Source organism: Podarcis bocagei (assembly GCF_964188305.1).
Source record: "Podarcis bocagei genome assembly, chromosome: 6".
In the NCBI taxonomy this organism is placed as follows: domain Eukaryota; kingdom Metazoa; phylum Chordata; class Lepidosauria; order Squamata; family Lacertidae; genus Podarcis; species Podarcis bocagei.
The window spans coordinates 23,921,438-23,942,410 of NC_138130.1; the positions used below are offsets into that span (position 1 = coordinate 23,921,438).

Sequence of the window (20,973 nt, forward strand, 5' to 3'; positions counted from 1 at the left end):
CCCTGCTAACGAAGCTTGAACACACCCTAGCCAGTTATTTTAACAATTACTTGAAAGGTTCCCAATTGTATTTTTTTCCCTGTTAGGTTCAGCTATGTAGATTTCTAGTACACACTTTCATCTCTTTCTCACGCATATTATTTTAGTGTGTTGCGTGTAATCTTCTTAAGCGAGTGGCAGTAATCCACAGGCTGCAGCAAAAGCCCTCTGTAGAAGGGGTATATAATATAGTCCCAAAATCAAAGCTATTTTTTAAAACAAAAAAATGCTCTCAACTTTATGGAAATAGTATTTATTTTTAAAAACAATAAAAAAATCATAAAAGCAAAGGTGTAGTAATACTGCATGCACAACAGAAGGCATCCGGACTCGTCTTTTTTTTGTTCTCATCTGAAGACACTGAAATCCAAATACTGTAAACACCAGTTTTCTTGTTAAAGTTCCTCTTTGACCTGTAAGTAAGAAGAAAATATTTCACAGTTGAAATAAGTCCTGAACAACTTTGCTTTACGTTATAGTATTTTGAGCAGATTCTTATGTTCCAGAAAAAGTTCCTTCTCTCTCTAGATTATTTTTGCAGAGATGTCTATAATAGTGAAAAATAAGCCCCTGGTTAATGGGCTATGAAGGTCTGTACTTAATTATAAGTTCCTGAGCTGTATCATACCCACTTGCCTAGATGGGTGCAGAGAGGATTTATTTGCACATTATAATTTCATTGGAAAAAGCAAGTGAGAGCAATGTTCTAGATTTCAGGGGTCTCTGAAAGGAACCCTAGGGTTTGTGTTGGTGCGCAAGACTGGTGGTATTTCAGAATTACAACTGCCTGCCTGCTACCTGCTCAGCTTTATACTTGTAAATTTAAATAATAACAACAATCAGATTCACAAGAAACCCATAAGCACTCTATGCTGCATCTTGACTTCTGTTTTCTGGTCATGTTAGAGTGGGATGGAATGTTTGGAATACAACTCCCATTTTGAAAGATTTTTTTCCACGAGTTCCAAAATACTCATCTTCCTACTACAACATGGATTCAGAGGAAGTCACAGCAAACCCCTCTTTCTTCATTGATTTGACCCATGATGACTTGCAATATTGTTTCATTTTTTAAAAATTTGCAACTCTTTCTGGCTCACGTCGGCAACACAACTTCATTGACAGAACGGTAAGATGGCCTTTTGCAAGGAAGACGTTTTCCCTGCGATAGAGGCCCTGCGTTTTTTGCGTGTGAGCGAGAACTGCATCGTGCATGTCTTATAGCATATAGAAAAAGCACAATGTCCTGGGTGCATTGTTAATTCAGCTTCCTTAAAATATCATTTTTTTTAACTTTTTATCTTTTTCGAAAGCAAATTGCTAGTTCTTATGGTTGCGAACATATGCTAGAAAGCGTGTGGGTAATTCCTGCTGAAATCTCAAGAACCAAGAGAGGTGGCCGACTTAAGATTTCTACGTGTTTAGGGCAAGGCTTTTGCGATCTGAATTTCTCCTTACCACGGCTGCCAAAACTTGAGTATGTTCTGTGAAACAGGAAAAAGCAAACTGGAGAACTGCACATCGTAAGATAAATCTGCTGCATGATTTTTGCATCCAGAAAAATCAAAACTTCCTTGGCTAAACACATAATTTCCTTCGGAACAAAAAACTAGGTGAAATACTCACAGCTGGTTTTTGTGAACTTGCAACTCCTGCCTCACGCTACCTCCATGACTTAGCAGGATTTAACCCACTCCAAAACATCCTCAGTGGTTTTCTGTTAAACCACTGGCATTGGTTGTGAAAATCTCTGCCTCCCTCAATATATGGAAAAGCAGCAAGGGATTCTGTTGGCACCCATAACAAAATCTGTTCCCCCCAACTTAGAATCCGAACATGTGAGGCATAAGATGTTCCCAGTTAAATAAGTGGTAGGTCAGGCCCCTGAACAAACAGTTCCTAAAATGTTAACTTGTACATACTGTACCTTTTTCCGGTGGCAACTACAAGGGAAAAGGTCGTCATCTGGCTGTTCCACTTTCTCCATGCCATCTCTCACTTTTGGTTCAGTCACTTGTAGTTTGGCATATTCCTAATTGAAAAATTAAAAAAAGGGGGGGGGACCACCTCTTATACTTGCGCACTCAGTGTTGGAAAAGCTGCAACCAATGAATTGCCCATTGCTCCAGCAAACCTCGCGGGGAAGAACCTGAGATTCGGTATCACAGAAACTGTAAGCTGACACTCGCTGCACCTGGTGACTTGCTGAAATATCAGTACCTCCGTGTTAATGCACAGACATTTTCAGCTGTGTTTCGGGAGGGGCTTCCTAAAGCTGGGCTCTTTGATCTTTGCTGATTGCTGCTTTGAGGAACAGATCCCTCCACATTAGAATGGGATTTGTGGTAGTCGGGATGCTTCTTTAACAAAATGCCAGCTTAATTTTCAGGGCATACCTTTCACACGGTGCTTACTTGCAGATCTTGGTTATTAAACACCACGGGTAATGTTTTAAAAGGATGCCCGTCAATTTGAATGGACGGCATGAAGGGGTGTTAAATCAGAGAACTATCATGTTAGAAGGGACTACAAGGGTCTTCTTTTGGGCAGGAATCTTGCCCGACGTGATTAGGGACGCGGGTGGCGCTGTGGGTAAAAGCCTCAGCGCCTAGGGCTTGCCGATCGAAAGGTCGGCGGTTCGAATTCCCGCGGCAGGGTGCGCTCCCGTTGTTCGGTCCCAGCGCCTGCCAACCTAGCAGTTCGAAAGCACCTCCGGGTGCAAGTAGATAAATAGGGACCGCTTACTAGCGGGAAGGTAAACGGCGTTTCCGTGTGCGGCTCTGGCTCGCCAGAGCAGCTTCGTCACGCTGGCCACGTGACCCGGAAGTGTCTGCGGACAGCGCTGGCTCCCGGCCTCTAGAGTGAGATGAGCGCACAACCCTAGAGTCTGTCAAGACTGGCCTGTACGGGCAGGGGTACCTTTACCTTTACCAGTGTGATTATATGTAACAAAGGCAGAATTAGGGATTGTGGAGGCACTTCTATACAGTCATACCTTGGGTTACAGACGCTTCAGGTTGCGCGTTTTCAGGTTGCGCACCATGCCGAACCCAGAAGTACCGGAAGAGGTTACTTCCGGGTTTCGGCGCTCGCGCATGCACAAAAACACTAAATAGCACTTTCCGCATGTGCAGAAGTGCCAAATCGCAACCCAGGCATGCGCAGAGGCGGCGCTGCGGGTTGTGAACATGCTTCCCGCACGGATCACGTTCGTAACCCGAGCGTCCACTGTACTTTGGGACTGGGGTGGTGGTGAATTCACCCAGCTGCTTGCTACCTGATCAGCGAGTTTCGTTTCTGGATATATATGTAATACAGGCGTACCTTGGTTTTAGAACAGCTTCGTTCTCGAACGTTTTGGCTCCCGAACGCCACAAACCCAGAAGTGACTGTTCCAGTTTGCAACCTATTTTTGGAAGCCAAACGTCCGACAAGGCTTCAGATGCTTCCTGCAGCCAATCAGAAGCCACGCTTTGGTTTGGGAAGTCGAACCAACTTCCGGACCGTATTCCGTTCAACTTCCAAGGTACGACTGTATGTCTATTGTTCTTGGAAATGTAACTATTATATTAATGTATCTGATAAAGAAATTAATAAAGCGTTTGTTTGTTTAAACAAACCTTAACATTTAACTCATGCTGCCAACCTAGCAGTTCAAAAGCACACCAGTACAAGTAGATAAATAGGTACCGCTGCGGTGGGAAGGTAAACAGCGTTTCCATGCACTCTGGCTTCCGTCACAGTGTCCCATTTTGAAGTGGTTTATTCATGCTGGCCACATGACCCAGAAAGCTGTCTGTGGACAAATGCTGGCTCCCTCGGCCTGAAAGCGGAGATGAGCGTTGCACCCCATAGTCAAATTTGACTGGGCTTAACCATTCAGGAGTCTTTTACCTTTACCTCATGTATGGCAATAAATATAGGAACAGCCATGTGTTTGTCCCTCCACAGAACTGGAAAGTCACTTTAGTTCATTATATTTAAGGCATTCTTACATTTACATTTCCGTAATCAAAGAGAGAACTGACCTGAAAAAGTTTGAAGTAATAGCAAAATATATGGTCTCCCATGAGGTTGTTTCTTGCAAATTCTTGTCCCGCTTTTGCAATATTCTTTGCCTGCCAGGGATAACAGGTGGGGGAGAGGTAAGGTATCTTCATGTTAAAACTTTCATTTTCTTATAATGCCCATTTCCCTTCTTCTTGCTCAGTCCCACCCAACCCAAATCAATTAAATTCCAGTTTTCACATGCGTCAAACTTTATCAAATTGAATGAGTCCATTATAGGCAAACTGCCCCACCCACCAAAGTCTCAAACAGACTAACATTCCATTAGCTGGGAGAAGTGATTCTTAAGGGCATAAATCCATCAGGGATTTTGTGCAATGAATCCAGACAGGGGCTGTGAATCTATACCTTTTATTAGGACCAACCAAAAGTCCCAAGGTGGTGCCCGAACATCTGAGTTTAACAGGACTGATTCCAAAAAGGGGGGGAATTGGAGAGGGAGAAGGAAAAACAACTGTGTTCCTAGTCGTGCACCAGCTTTTTCCTCACCCCCCCCCCACTTTTTACCTGCAAATCTACCTTCTTGTAGATTTACTGCAAGCGCTGTGGGTTAAACCCCAGAGCCTAGGACTTGCCAATCAGAAGGTCGGCAGTTCGAATCCCCGTGACAGGGTGAGCTCCCGTTGCTTGGTCCCTGCTCCTGCCAACCTAGCAGTTCGAAAGCACGTCAAAGTGCAAGTAGATAAATAGGTACCGCTCCGGCGGGAAGGTAAACGGCATTTCCGTGCACTGCTCTGGTTTGCCAGAAGCGGCTTAGTCATGCTGGCCACATGTACACTGTACACTGGCTCCCTCGGCCAATAAAGCGAGATGAGCACTGCAACCCCAGAGTCAGCCACGACTGGACCTAATGGTCAGGGGTCCCTTTACCTTTACCTTCTTGCCAGTTTACTGCAAGCCAAAACTCCACACCCAGCCTTCCACTGCATGCTTAGATTCAGGAATCCCCCCCACCCCGCAATTCTGTGCGGCACATGAAACTCCTAAGAGCTGTGGGAACATAATTTTGCAACATCTGTGCGGGCCCCATTGTATTTTCACCTCTTCGTCGTGGTCTTTGGCCCACTGCAGCTTCTCCAGGAGGTCGCTTAGATCGCTTTTGAAAGGAAGATAATGTTTCCACGGTTGTAGCTCGTTGTAAAAATGTTCGTAGTAGATGGAGTCCTGCTTTAGCACTACGCTACTTCCTGCTAGCAGATAAGGCAGTCGGTACGCGGCCACTGTGCCGTCGATATTAATTTGGTATTTATACTGCAAACACACAACACAAAATTCATAAGCAGGCAGCCTGTAGATTTGTTGTGGGGTTCTCTCCACTACGGCATCAACATCTGAAGGTTGAGGACCCGCAAGAAGATCTGAATTCAGGATTTCAGAGAACCTTTAGGATATTTTTACACATTTACTTAGCAGCCAACCTGGGTTTGCCGCCAGATGTATCCTTAATAGTGAGCTCCAGCCAATACTGGATTTCTCACGAGTCTGTTGCTTTCACAACTATGCTATGCTTTTAACCCATAAACGTAATGTGTGAGCTCTTAATCAGGTGAAGCTGGGTTCATTTTCGTATTCTCCTGTACCTTTGAAGTTCTATAATAATTTTTATTATTATTAAATTTTCTGTTTCACAATGTCAAATAAAACATTTTGCAAACTTTAAAATATCCAATGTCTTCCCTTCATCTCTTTTCATCGTTCATTTTACATATCACACATTGCTGTATATTTTACTAACCATTCACAAAACTAATCAAAGCTTAAGTGTTACTAAGGCAGTCTCATCCACTTAAGCTTTCCAAAAGATGTAAAGCAATCTGAGGTCTTTATTTTGAATATATATATATACAGTGCTTTTTTTCTAAAAAAAATGTTTAGGGGTACTCTCATTTTGACTCAAGAAAATCACCATTTTATAGTTCAAATCGGGAAAAATAAACACAGTAAATGGACAAAAGTACAAAGATTCACAAAATGTTATGGGGTGTACGTACCCCTGTGTACCCCCAGAAAAAGCACTGTGTATGTGTGTCTACTGATGATTATGGTCTGTGCAGGCAGAGAAACATGTCTGCTTGAGACATTTAAGCCCCACATGGAGACCATGAAAACTACTTTCGCATTGCAATACTTGATGTTATAACATTACCGAGCTTACAACATGAGCCAAGTGAATAGCGTGAAATATCTGTGCACCGGCACCGACAACCACTAGGAACTGGCAGAACTGGCATAGAAATACGTTTAATTGGGCAAACTAAAACTGTAAGCTCAGGACCAATGTTACCTCTCATCTCAGAGGACCAACAAGTGGAAGTTGCTTGTTATATGATCTCCACATTAGAGGGATAATTTTAATAACGTTAAAACCAGCCCAAGCCTTTGAAAAATTCAGTTGTAAAAGGCTCGGGGCGGTTTTGGATCATACCTCTGGTCACAGAAAAACCATCTTCCATTTACTGGCTTAAATTAGAATTTAAGGTCTCATTTTGCCTCACCAAAACATGCAGGGAAATAATGTGGAAAAATAAAACCACCTGCACAGATTGTCTTAAGAGGCATCTAGAACCACAGCAATTTGGACAAAGTGAACTTGTTTATCCCAAGCAACAATGGCTATAGTAACACTTTAAGGTTTCTGAAAAATTATAATCTAGATACAGCCTCCATAGAACTGGGTGATAGCACTACAAAAACTTGTAAGATACGCTTTTTAATATCTGGGAGTTGGGCAGCTGCCAACATCTCAATATAATTTAAAAAAGGGGGGAACCTCTCTAAAGGCTTATCTAAGCACAATCACCTTTGTATCGTACCTTGAAGAAATCGAAAAAGGAAATATGCTTCACAATGGGGCCATAGAGACTTTCATCATGCTTGAAAAAGAAGAAGTTTGTAAACGCCGCATCGATTATTTCTGGGTACTTTCTACTCATTTTCACAAGTTCAAGCCTTTCTTTGCGGCTGTCTCGGCCCCGCCATATCGCCGTGGTGTTCTTCTCTTCCCAAGGCGGCCCGGTGTTTGCTTGGACAGACATCATGTCCAGGCTGACTCTGTTGAGAGGAAACGGGATATTTGTCCACAGTTGTTGGAGCTTCCAGGCAGGAGCGGGTGGCACCTCCATATTAATATGTCCCTGAGGAACCGCCACCGATTCTGGCTGAAAGGCAGATGGCATGGCCCAGTGAGAGACTCCAGAGAGCCAAGTCTTCTCTTCTTGTAAGAGTTTGGGGTTTGTACCTTTTGCCAATTCACCAGAAGTGAGAAGATCGCATGAAAACCAGTATGCTCAGAGAGAGCTGTGAGGAAACTTTGTGTTTCTATTCCTGACTGGGATGAGCGCAGGCAAAGGCACCCATAACCAGGCGCTCTCACTTTCCTGACTTTTCAATCATGCCCTGCAAGATTTCTCTGATGAAACTAGGGACGCCTTATTCAATAATAATAATAAATAATAATAGTAATACCCCGCCTATCTGACTGGGTTGCCTATCTCCTTCTTTCCCCCTCTTGTCTGTATCCCATAGCTGTCAACTTACAGATTTGAAAATAAGGGACCGGCAGCCTTGAAAATAAGGGATCAGCAGCCAAAATAAGAGATTTTGCTTAGCTTATGCACGTCGGGGCTGCCGTCGTCCTGGTGCGAGGACTTCCATCGGCCCTTCCCCGCCCGAGAGAGAGGGAGGGAGGAAGAGAGACTCTCGCCCGCGAGCCCAGCATGAGGCGGTTGCGACACCGCAGTGGCCGCTGAAGCGCCGCCCTTCTGCGTCCCTCCCCATCCCCTCCTCTTCCTCCTCCCTCAGGCCACCTCCTCAGCCGCCTCCGGCTTCCCCTGGCTGCGCGGTGGAAGTCTCGCAAGAGAGGGGCTGCCTGCCTGCCCGTCGCCCACTGCCTCCTCACAACGCACCCCTGAGGGGTAAAAGGGAGAGACGGAGACACGGCAGCTCATGCGCATGCTCTCTCTTGTGGCGGAGGACCCCAAGCAGCTGCTTCCCTCCCGAGCCGGGCGAGCATGAAACCCGGGAAATTTAAGGGACATCATCAATCCGGGACAGCAGCGGGACACGGCGCTGGGATAAGGGAGTTTTCTGTCAAATAAGGGATGGTTGACAGCTATGCTGTAACCCCCTTGCATCTGGCTTCCCATTTTCCATGCATAAAGGTAATGGCTTGTACCCACTGCTAACTGCAGCACCAATGAACACCGTCAACAAGAAACATTGTAAGATGTGGGACAACTTCCAGAACCTTGGTAGGAACTCTTACCGGCCCATTGTTTCTAAAACGGAGTCTGTCAGGTCATAGGTTGGCATCACAATGTCTTTTGAATCGTTGGATCCGCACCAGGAAAATATGGGGTGGATGTCCTGAGAGGATTTCTTTTTCTCCAGAGGCCAGTCTCCCAAATTAACAAAAAACTCGACATCTGGCATTTTCACCTGAGAGACAGTAAGGCAAAACATTCACTATCTACGACCGCATCAGGCCACTCTTTGACCACCCCAAAATTGACATGTGTTTCTTGTTTATAATTTTGTTATCACTACAGTTCACATGTAACACACACAAAGCAAACATTCCTCCAGACTTGTAAACTTGATTATTGAAATAGGCCCTAGGCCTTTATGGAGAGTAGTTACTGGAGAGTAACTGGAACGGCAAGTCCTAAAAGTATATATTACATCAATACTCCAGGGTCTTCACTGACTTTCTATAGTCTTCTGGGTACAATTTAAGGTTATTTTGTCCTCGAAAACCGCCACAACACAAAACTATGAATCATGCTTTGTATTTAGATGACATTTGCTTTAGTGCTGCACATATAATACACTTATCGTAACCCTGCAAGGTAGACCAGTATTATTGTCATTTCACATTTAAAAAGGGAGCCTGAAATGGAGTGGTTTGTTCATAGCTCATTTTCTTTACCTACTACACCCAAGATAAGTGAGTTTCTCTGAGAAGCAACTCTGGACAGGCTTTTGGAAGGCAGGGATAAGCCAACATGTTGCATTTGTCTTCTCCCTTCTTACGGTAAAAGGAAACATGTACACCAAAATCTTTAGGAGCGCAATGCCACCTGCTGGTTTATAATCCCAATGTGAATTGCAAGCCATTCTATTTCTCTGAACCTAAGTTCAGGCTACATTTATTCACATATTTTCCAACAGACTTCTTGAAGCACATTTTCCCTTAATGTTCGTGGCGACATCTTTCGAATGAAGGTGCAATCCATACTGAGTTCTAGGGAATCCTGTGTTTCCTTGCAAGTTTTGAAGGGGGACTTCAGTTAGAATATCAGTAATGGCAGATAGCTTAGAGAGCTTGCCCTCTGCTATCAATCTCCCCCTGCAATGCGCAGACAGATCTGGGTGTTGAGTTGTTTACAGTCATGGTTTCAATTCACATGGTGAGGGCCAAAGGCCCTAACCGGCACCCAGTGCGAATTGAGTGGGCACCCTTACAGTCCTCTTGAATACTCAGGAGTCCTGTGGCAGCCATGAGGCAGTTCAGGGTCACAGTTCCCTCAAGGCAGAAAACGAGAAAACAGCTGATCTACGAAGTACAAAATAATGTACATTTAAGCATGGGATACAGAACAGAGTGGACCAAGGTTTTGTTCCTTTTTTTCCTAATGGAAAGGTTAAGCAGATTGCTCTTTAATTTTTGCCATTTTAATTTTTATTTTTTTTTAAAAAAAGAAAACCAGCTGTGCGGGGGGAGGAAGAGAAAACTAAGTCTCGTTTTGATCAGAAGCATGGTGCAGGGAGAGGGCAGGTTAACATGTTCAGAATTATACCCTCCCCTTTTCATCAACAATTGTAAATATTACCAATGGTGTAAATAGCAACTTGCAGGTGGTGGTAGTCAAGTGTTCGAAACTCCCGTTGTTCTAGGCACATTTTGCGACCGGGAATTTCAATAGTGCGAACCGTTTCTGAGCTCTTGGCGCCGTACTGCACCTAAGATTTCAGATTAAAACTGCAGAGTGGAAGGAAAGGAGGACCTTTTTCTGCCTTCCTTACTTCCAGCTACTCTCTGAAGACTGGAGAAGAGATATTAGGAGGGTGGGCAGGGGAAGGACTAGACCATGTGAAAAATGAACATAATATTTTAGCTGCCATTATATTTCAGCTTTGTATAAAAAAGCGTGCCTAAACATTCTGTTGTTGCGCCCATAACCAAGGTTCAAGGTGCTGTTTAGCTCCTAGCTTTCATAACTCAGTTTCTAACACTGGTGGTAGTGGGCGGTTCTCAGCAGGGGAAACAACATGGGGCGGGGAGGGGAAGAGTTAATCCCCCCACTCAGTTCTGACCCAGATTAGGCTCAGTGCAGCTAACTTTTGTTTATAGGATTTGATTGACATCCTATGCCCTTTTAAAATGTGTTTTTTTTGGGGGGGTTATTGGGTTGTTGTTTTTGGTTTGATTATATACTTTGTGGTTTTATATTTTGATTTTGTTCTGTGAACCGCCCCGAGGCCTCCGAGTATAGGGCAGGATATAAATTCAATAAAGAAGGAGGAGGAGGAGAAGGAGAGTTAATTTCATTCATTCATTCCACTGTTTCCTGCCTTTCTCCCAAGGAATTTGAGGTGAAGTAGCAAGGGGATACACATCGAATGGGAATTTGAACACTGGCCTCTGTAGCAGTACAGTGGTCCCTCAGGTTACATACGCTTCAGGTTACAGACTCCGCTAACCCAGAAATAGTACCTCGGGTTAAGTACTTTGCTTCAGGATGAGAACAGAAATTGTGTGGCGGTGGCGTGGTGGCAGCGGGAGGCCCCATTAGCTAAAGTGGTACCTCAGGTTAAGAACAGTTTCAGGTTAAGAAGGGACCTCCAGAACAAATTAAGTTCTTAACCCGAGGTACCACTGTAGTCCAAAACCCTAACCATTACACAATACTGTCTCCAACCACAGAGTTCTCATGTCACGTCTCGTTCGGCACCGACTGTATGCCAGAAGAGCTGACTGTAAATTTTCTCATCATCGCAGCGCTGCGTCAGAGAAGCTGTCCCTGCAGCGATAGAAACTTTTCTCTTTTTTTGTTCTGGAGTAAGGAAAACTCATTAGGGACCCTGAAATATTTGCTCTGCCTAATAGCACGAATGGAACTAACTTGCCTAAGTCATCTGGTTTTGGTTTTTGCAATTCTTGCGGCACACCCTTCAGGCATCTACTACTTTATAGGCTGCAATTCCAGTGATGAGACGACTCCAGGGACTCTTCGACAATGGATTTTCCAGAGCAAGATTTAGGACAGCATGGTTTTCAGCAAAAACGACGGTGACATAGGAAGAAAAAGCTTAATCCCAGGACCCAGTTCTGATCCAATTTAAGGCTTCCCTTCTAGGATTCTTAGAAAGGACCCTGTCCGGCACCAGACAGGAAGACCAGCATTTGAAACTGTATATTAAGAAAACTTTCCTGGGCTGCTGCAGGCTGATGGGAATTGGGAAGGCTGCTTGACAATAATGTTACTCCTAGTTGACAGCAGCACTTGGGAATGGCTAGTTTGCCGCACGCGACACAAGCTACTGGGGACTGCAGGCTCCCATCTTGTCCCCAGTTGTCTGTTTGCTCAAATTCAGACAGTCACATCTTCGTTGGGCTTTCAGTATTTAGTTAAAATTATGCTTTTCTAAATAACCATTACAGCTGGCTAGTGGTAGGTGACTCTGTTTCTTTTGCTCACAGCACCATTTCCCACCTGTGTCTTATGGAGGCTGTCATTTGTTTTCAGGGATGCGGGTGGCGCTGTGGTCTAAACCACTGAGCCTCTTGGGCTTGCTGATCAGAAGATTGGCGGTTCGAATCCCCGTTGCTCTGTCCCAGCTCCTGCCACCCTAGCAGTTTGAAAGCATACCAGAGTGAGCAGATAAATAGGTGCCACTGCAGTGGGAAGGTAAATGGCGTTTCCGTGCACTTTGGTTTCCATCACGGTCCTCTGTGTGCTGGTAGCAGTTTATTTATGCTGGCCACGTGACCCAGAAAGCTGTCTGTGGACAAACACTGGCTCCCTTGGCCTGAAAGCAAGATGAGCGCCACAGCCCCATAGTAGCCTTTGACTGGACTTAACTGTCCAGGGTCCTTTACGTTTTATTTTAATGTTTATTTCAAGGTTGCCATTTTTTTATTGTTAACTCGTTTTTACCTTTTATTGTGTTTATTTTTTTTTTACCGTTTATTATGGCACTTCAGGTGCCATATTCATGGCAGAGGACACAGCACATAGACTTAAAGACAAAATGGAATTAAAATCTGTAAAGAACATGTTTTTTAAGACGTTTACTCACTTTCCGAGTCAAAGAAAGAAGGATGGCATCCATGAATATCCTGAAGCCTACATGTTCACCGTGGGTCTTTATGTAAACCTAAAAACAAACAAACCAGACTGAGCATATCTGAATTAGGTTCACCTCTCAAAAGAATAGAAAAGATAAGGAAAGGAAAGGAAAGGAAAGGAAAGGAAAGGAAAGGAAAGGAAAGGAAAGGAAAAGCTTAAACTCTTCAGTTGATCCCCATTTTCTAATGTAACTTTAGGACTGCAGAACCAACAACACAGAATATATGACAGCCAACGACCTTGCTCTTACAGCTGCTATTTCTAATGTCCAACAAATTTGCCAGGCCAACAGTAGCAGTTTTAGCAAGTCCTAATTAGGAGCACCCTGTAAGGATTTGCAACACAGCATTAGAAGGAAGTCATGGAAAGATCAACCCTTCCTAACAAGAGTGCCAGCCGTTTCATCGGAAAGGGACCCAGTCTTCAGGGAATAAATCCAGCCCCAAGATGCCTGCCTGCCATTGCCATCTACTTTGAAATATTACCATCGCCCTCCTTTGGAGAGAAATCTCTTGTTCACGGCAAAAGGTGGGTATTTTCTGCACAATGCATAATCAACGTTTACTGCCACAAGATGTTGCAATAGCTGCTCTGTTATGAATTTTTTAAAAACATTATATAAATTCGTGGTCCACCAACAGCTAGTTCTTGTGTTCTCTTTAGCCTCGGGTTACCTATTAGTAAAAGGGACGCGGGTGGCGCTGTGGGTTAAACCACAGAGCCTAGGACTTGCCAATCATAGAATCATAGAGTTGGAATAGACCACAAGGGCCATCGAGTCCAACCCCCTGCCAAGCAACAAACACCATCAGAACACTCCTGACATATGGTTGTCAAGCCTCTGATTAAAGACCTCCAAAGAAGGAGACTCCACCACACTCCTTGGCAGCAAATTCCACTGTCGAACAGCTCTTACTGTCAGGAAGTTCTCCCTAATGTTTAGGTGGAATCTTCTTTCTTGTAGTTTGGATATCAGAAGGTCGGCAGTTCGAATCCCCGCGACGGGGGTGAGCTCCCGTTGCTCGGTCCCTGCTCCTGCCAACCTAGCAGTTCGAAAGCACATCAAAGTGCAAGTAGATCAATAGGTACCACTCTGGCGGGAAGGTAAACGGCATTTCCGTGCGCTGCTCTGCTTTGCCAGAAGCAGCTTAGTCATGCTGGCCACATGACTCGGAAGCTGTACGCCGGCTCCCTCGGCCAATAAAGCAAGATGAGCACCTCAACCCCAGAGTCGGACACAACTGGACCTAATGGTCAGGGGTCCCTTTACCTTTACCTATTAGTAGTATGGCCAGAAGAATGGATTTATTTATTTAATTTATTTATTGAATTAACATGCTGCCTTGTACCCAGAGGATGGTTTCACTGATGTATGCTCTAAGTGCAGGAATTTAGGAAGCTTGCCTTACAACAAGGCAGACTCTTGCTCCATGTACCTCAGTAGTGTTTACTGTGACCGGCAGGTACATGTATATGCCAGGCACTTGCATAAGGACATCAGCCAATTTCTGTCAGCTGAACAGCAGGCTCCAGAGGAACAATGACTACCCTCCATTATTCTCCAGGGATTTTATCATACGTTTATTTGCAAAAACAGCCACTTCCGTGGGTGGAGTGTGTACCTTGTTGTCTTTTATGGTGTAATGGCACAAGCTCTGCCTCTGCCCAAACCGCTGTGGGATTTCTTTGGCAATTTTGTCAGGGTCGACGGTGGGGAAATGCGCCAGATCTCTCTGAATCTGCAGAATGGATGGAGGGCAGCTCATTTCTTCTAGCCACGCATTTCCATCTTCCTGGGGGCAATCGCAGTTCTCATGATAGACGGGTCCTGCATGCAATAAATTTGTTTTAAGGCGTGTGTTTGCAGTCGCATATCGTACATATTCGATAATGAGTTACAATTAATTTGAAGCACCTCTTGTTATATCTAGTAAGACATCTGGTTTTCTAGAGCACTGTCCAAAACACATATTTTCAAGACTTTTGAAGATGGAGGGCACAGGATTAAAATTTGACAGTGTCTTTATTCTTAACCCTCAAAACGATACGTCTATATTTTCTCCACCAATTCCCAGAACAGTGGACAGGCATTCTTCTTGCAGCTGTGGGACAGTCTAGCTGATATCGCCTCCCAGAGTCTCACCAAGGCCTGTGCTTATTCTGTAAAACAGGGCTGAGGGAACTATGGCTTTTACAGGTGTCATATCCCTGCAGGGACGCGGGTGGTGCTGTGGGTAAAACCTCAGCGCCTAGGACTTGCCGATCATATGGTCGGCGGTTCAAATCCCCGCGGCGGGGTGAGCTCCCGTCGTTCGGTCCCAGCTCCTGCCCACCTAGCAGTTCTAAAGCACCCCTAAGTGCAAGCAGATAGATAGGTACTGCTTTATAGCGGGAAGGTAAACGGCGTTTCCGTGTGCTGCGCTGGTGCCGGCTCGCCAGAGCAGCTTCGTCACGCTGGCCACGTGACCCAGATGTGTCTTCGGACAGCGCTGGCCCCGGCCTCTTAAGTGAGATGGGCGCACCCAAAGTGTTGGTGCTGACCTTTAAAGCTCTAAACGGCCTCAGTCCAGTATATCTGAAGGAGCGTCTCCACACCCATTGTTCAGCCCGGACACTGAGATCCAGCGCCGAGGGCCTTCTGGCAGTTCCCTCATTGTGAGAAGTAAGGTTACAGGGAACCAGACAGAGGGCCTTCTCGGTAGTGGTGCCCACCCTGTGGAACACCCTCCCTTCAGATGTGAAGGAAATAAGCAGCTATCCTATCTTTAAAAGACATCTGAAGGCAGCCCTGTTTAGGGAAGTTTTTAATATTTAATGCTGTATTGTTTTTAACACTTGATTGGGAGCCGCCCAGAGTGGCTGGGGAAACTCAGCCAGATGGGCGGGGTATAAATAATAAATTATTATTATTATTATTATTCGTCACACAATTCAGGTAGATCTTTTCTCCTTCCTTGCATTGAGATCATTGCCCATATTGTGGAACACAGAAAGGGGGATTAATGGTCCACTGGGAGGAGTGGGTACATCCAATAAGTTGGTTTCACTTTTGGAAGGGAAACTTCAGTCCCAATTGCAACGCATAAGAGTCTCCCAACAGTGTGGATTAATGCTACTACATGAGATGCCATTTTTGTACCTTTCAGGCTATATGGAGATTTGGCAACGTGCACGCCTCGGGCCTGAACCTCGATTCTCAGGTTTTTGTAGCTTGCATACATCCTGTACCTGACGATGAAGGAGCCATCTTTCCTGTCTAGTATTTGCACTCCTACCCGCGTAAATTGCTCCTCAGGAGCCGTGATCTTTACTTGAAATGCATTTTCACCCGGAGAGACGGTAAACCTATGCAGGGAAAGAAAGATGGTGATGATGAAATCAAACTTCCCCCCCCCCCCTTCGGCTTAGAATTCTAGACCCAAGTTGAAAAGTTTAAGGATAAAATTTGGGGATTGTAAAATTAAACCAACAAGGGAATGGGTCTCACCGACAGCTGAAATATTTCATATTATCTGATACTCTGCTTTTCAATTTATTTACAGTGGTACCTCGGGTTAAATCCTTAATTCGTTCCAGAGGTCCGTTCTTAACCTGAAACTGTTCTTAACCTGAAGCACCACTTAAGCTAACGGGGCCTCCTGCTGCTGCCGCGCCGCTGGAGCACGATTTCTGTTCTCATCCTGAAGCAAAGTTCTTAACCCGAGGTACTATTTCTGGGTTAGCGGAGTCTGTAACCTGAAGCATATGTAACCTGAAGCGTATGTAACCAAGGTACCACTGTACTTTTTATTTCTAGGGAAGTCTTTCCACAGCAGCTCATCTGCCAAGAAACCCCATGTATACTCCAACGTATTCTGGGGTCGGTTGTAAGTGTCTATTCAGTTAATCTGAAGTGCTGACCAGGCCTGCTGAGCATCACTGTCACCCCACATTAGGTACATATTGCATGCATCAGTAATAGCGGGTGAGCTGTCTCTCAGGAATTAAACTTCTGCTGAACACCAAGGTTTTCCACAACTTTTCTACCAATACCCAGAGCTGGATAAGCTAACTTGCAAACATGCCTACTGAGCTAAATGTTTTCAGTAACCTTTCCCCCCTCCCCCCAGATGTGAATGCAAGAAAAGGTAGTGTTTTAACACCCCTCCCTATTTAAAATACCTGCATGGTTCCTCCCCACACTAGCATAGCTCATGAAGATACTATAATGTCATGTATTATACTGAAATATGTGTTTAAGTGCTTTGTAGGTTCCTTGGCAGAAGGGACGTGGGTGGCGCTGTGGTCTAAACCACTGAGCCTCTTGGGCTTGCTGATCAGAAGGTCGGCGGTTCAAATCTGTGTGACAGGGTGAGCTCCAGTTGCTCTGTCCCAACTCCTGCCAACCTAGCAATTTGAAAGCATGGCAGCGCAAGCAGATAAACGGGTACTACTGCGACGGGAAGGTAAATGGTGTTTCCATGCACTCTGGCACTCGTCACGGTGTCCTGTTTCACCAGAAGCAGTTTAGTCTGTGGACAAATGCCGGCTCCCTTGACCCAAAAGCGAGATGAGCGTTGCAAGCCCATAGTTGCCTTTGACTGGACTTAACCGTCCAGGGATCCTTTACCTTTAGGTTCCTTGGTTTCAGTTTCAGGCTGAATTTTTTCAGGCTCAGTTTCAGGCTGAATTTTTTCCCGTTTATAAAGAAGGAAAAAAAGTAAGTTGTGTCTTCGTGGATCAGTCCAAAGGTCAAATCTAGAATCCTTTTTCTCATAGGAGCAAACAAGAATGCCTCAGTTAAGTCCACAGTCGCCCTGTCCTCCGGTTGTTCCCCAGCTTACTGCCTCTGAAACTTGGAGGCTGCTTGTAGCCATTGTGATTAGTAGCCACTGATCCGACCTTTGACTAATCCTCTGACTAAGCCATCTAACCAACTGCCCATCCCCACATCTAGTGGCAGTGAATTCCACAAGTTCATTTTGCGCCATGTGAAAAAAGGCACTTCCTTTTGAAGGTCTGGAAGCTCCGAAAAGACCAGTGGAGTTAAACTCAACCACTGATGAACTGCTCAGTTTCTTTGCTTCCATTATAACACGTTTTCCCACCCAAACTCATGTAAATTCATGCCTCATTCTCTTTCTATTTCCAATCATTTCTATATAGTGGAAAAACATCAGGGATTCAAATTCAACAACAAAGTTGGAATGAACTTGAAGTGCAGTAGACTTTGCAAGGTTTTTTGTTTTTTTTAATGCGACATTGGTTAAATTACAACCTTATTTAAATTATAGCAGGTCCAGCGCTGCAAACCATTAAGCAGCTGAAGTCAATTTAATCAGTCTGACTGTGTTTAGGACCATAGCCAAAAAGGGCAGGAATTGCAAATATTTTCCTCAAAAAAGGACCTCGGTTGTCCAAGACAATATGAAATCCAACACAGACCTATATGTAGGACCCAAAGGCATTTTTTAAAGTCACAAAAATAAGTTGTATTTTTAAGAGAACAAAAAAGACACTGGAAGAAATCCTGTATTCCTGAAATTCTATGTAGAAATTTGCATTAAATGCATTAGCTTCACATTACATGCCTGCAGATGTGGCCTAACTATGGCTCAAGGCAGCTGTGCAGGCTCCCAGGGACAAGATTGCACCATTGAAAGGGGACTTGATATTAAGCTCACTCCTCCGTAACCATCTATTGTCAGAGATTTTTCCTGGCTACAGCTCATGATTAAGGAGGAAAGAGCTTAACCACAAGCCTGAGTACAGATAACACTCTTGGCTTGCTATAGTATGCAAACCAATGCACACACATGCAAAATTATGCCCATCCAAATCACACGTCTAGATGCATGTGTATTAAGCCCCAGGGACAGCAGCTACAGGGCAGTGGTTCTCTAAATGTTTTCTCTGTGCCCCACTTTCCAATTAAAAATTTGCTTGCACTACATCAGGATTTTTTTTTTTTTATTGATAAGAAATGCATTGGAGAACACAGCTAGGATTCTCCTCAGTCTCAATTGATGCTCTCGTTTTGAAAAGATATCTTATCCGCATTCTGCAAAAAAATAATATTTCGATACTATACTACACTGAAATGTTTAAATGTTTCTTTGATTGTCCTTGTAGCTTCCTGCCACACTTGCTATCCTCTCTTGCCACACCCTTTGAGAACCACTGATCTGGGGCATTCACAATTTGCCCCTTTCCTCCCAGCAGCATTGCGGAGTTTGCTGGTGCCCGGGGCATGGAGGGTGAACAGAACCCAGCCGCTGGGGACATGGAGGCAAGGCCAGTCCAGGCTCTGGGGCCCAGAGACCCCTGACGGCAGGCAGGGTGGGAAAGGCATCTCTGCTTGGGGGCGCCCTTGAAAACTGTGCACCTGGGCCCCCCTGACCCCCCACCACACTACGCCCGTGTTTGCTCCCAGATGAGCGCACCTTTCTGGGCCAAACATCACACACTGCACTTTTAAGCAGCGTTCAAAACTCCCATTGTTCTAGGCGCATTTTGTGACTGGGAATTTCAATAGCACGAGCAGTTTCTGATCTCTGGGTGCAGTACTGTGCCTAAGATTTCAGATTAAAACTGCAGTGTGGTAGCAAAGGAGGACCTTTTTCTGCCTCCCCACTTCCAGTTACTCTCTGAAGACTGGAGAAGAGATATTAGGAGGGTGGAACACAAGGCTTTAGCTGCTGTTCCTTCATTTTCAGCTTTGTATTCTTGTTATTTAAAAAAAGACATTCCGTTGTTGCGCCCATAACCTCGGTTTAAGGAGCCCTTGAGTTCCTAGCTTTCATATCTCAGTTTCTAACACTGTTTTGAAGCATACACATAAAGCGGATAAGTGTGAGTTTTCTAAGGACGTTTCCAAAAGCACAGATTTACTCGCAGCTCCTTACTGAAGAGTGCCCTGGGGCAACCAATCGAAGTTTGCTAAATCGCCTCTCTCTCCACAGAGCTGTATACCGAGGGCAGAGCGGATCACGCACACACATAAACACGCGCAAAAGTTGCTTTTCTTTCCAAAACGCAGCGCCTCTTCCGGATTCCTGCGACGGGCACGCAAATCCGTTTCCAGATCCGCCAAGCCAGGCTCTCGCATCGCTTCGCATCCACCTTAACTCCTCCCCAGCCCCATTCCCACCCGCTTAAAAACAAAACAAAAAACGCGTTACACCGAATTACCTTTTCCCTTCCGTGTCCACAGCCTGGATGTAAAAATACCGGGCGGGGAGGACCACCTCTGCTCTCAGGCCGGGTCCCCATACTCCACTCTTCTCGGGGCTCAGCTGGCTCCCCGCAGCCGACTCGCAAAGGGCCAGGATCACTGTCCCCAAAGGCCAGTAGCAAGTCAGCCCCAGGCGGAACATTTACAGAGCTTCCCGTCGAAGGAGCAAAGGGCAAAGCGGGGGAGGGAGGCGAGCGTCTCCCTCGCGCTTAGAGACGGCACTTTTGCAGGACGGAAGGCAGCGCGGTGCGATCGGGTGTCTCCTCCGCTTCCTGCCCTCGTCCGAAAGCTGCAAGGGAGAGGCGGCCTTTGTCTGGGCGATGCATGAGCGGAGAGAGGCTCCCGGACGGCAGCCGCATGCCAGTTCCTTTGTCTTGCGACGGCAGCCCCTGCTAACAACGCCCGGAGCCTTTGCGCTCCTCCGGCGCGGGGAAAAGAGAGGGGCGGAGTGGGGGGGGGGAGAGAGAGAAGGGGAGCGGGCGGGCTCGTCGGTCCCACGAAAACTTATTCTTCCGAAGGGGAAAACCACACGGGAGCCGCTTCCCACGCTCAACAGTCATGCCGGGAAATGTAGTCCAGCAAGGAGATGTTGTGGGGCGACGAGGTGGCGAAACAGCGGTGGGCAGCCGGGGGTTGGCGGAGCGCGGGGAGATCAAGGCGCGGGTAGAGTTGGGAAGGGACCCCGAGGGTCATCCAGCCCACCCCACCCCCCGCGATGCAGGAATCGTAGCATCTTGAAGATTTCACAGATTTATTGCGGCGTAATCTTTCGCCTGGATAGCTCAGTTGGTTACACCTCGGTGCCGAGGTCCCTGTACGGGACAGCTGCGTGTTTCTGCATTGCAGGGGGTTGGACGAGACCTCAGGGTCCCTTCCAACTCGACGATTCTATGGGGCTTGAACCCACGACCCTGAGATTAAGAGTCTCACGCTCAACCAGCTGAGCTGTCCCTCAAACATACATGACAGACGGCCATCCAACCATCCAGGGAAGGACAGCCTAACACCTCCAGAAAGAGACCTTTCCACTGTCTAACAACTCCTACTGTCAGGGAATCGAAATCTCCTGTCTTGTAACTTGAAGCCTTTGGTTTATATGTCCTACCCGCCAGAGCTGGAGAAAACAACCTTGCTCCATCATCCATGTGACTGCCATTAAAATATCACACCTCCTCTCAATCTCCTCTTTTCCAGGCTAAACCTCCCCAGCTCCTTCAACCATTCCTCATAAGGCTTGGTTTCTAGACCCTTGGTCGTCTTGGTCTCCCTGCTCTGCACACCTTCCAGCTTGACAATACAGTG

At 45.7% G+C, this 20,973-nt stretch overlaps 1 protein-coding gene across 1 annotated transcript; it reads right to left on the bottom strand.

Moving 5' to 3' along the window:
• Nucleotides 1-276: 276 nt before the first annotated feature.
• On the bottom strand, nt 277-20,255 carry POGLUT2 (protein O-glucosyltransferase 2). Its single transcript, XM_081198473.1, has 10 exons — nt 19,629-20,255; nt 15,598-15,803; nt 14,081-14,286; nt 12,409-12,486; nt 8,372-8,544; nt 6,921-7,158; nt 5,149-5,358; nt 4,068-4,157; nt 1,967-2,071; nt 277-452 (listed from the first exon to the last, which is right to left on the bottom strand). The coding sequence occupies exons 1-10, from the start codon at nt 19,811-19,813 to the stop codon at nt 435-437; spliced, it is 1,509 nt and encodes a 502-aa protein (XP_081054599.1). The 5' UTR covers nt 19,814-20,255; the 3' UTR covers nt 277-434.
• Between the last annotated feature and the right edge of the window lie 718 nt (nt 20,256-20,973).

What these genes read in the sequence shown, in the direction of transcription:
- POGLUT2 (XM_081198473.1), bottom strand. Translation starts at nt 19,813, where the DNA reads ATGTTCCGCCTGGGGCTGACTTGCTACTGGCCTTTGGGGACAGTGATC. An exon ending in GTGGACACGGAAGGGAAAAG is followed by an intron (nt 15,804 to 19,628) that starts GTAATTCGGTGT and finishes TTCCCTGCATAG; the next exon opens with GTTTACCGTCTCTCCGGGTG. An exon ending in GTTTTAGAAACAATGGGCCG is followed by an intron (nt 7,159 to 8,371) that starts GTAAGAGTTCCT and finishes TCCTCTCAACAG; the next exon opens with AGTCAGCCTGGACATGATGT.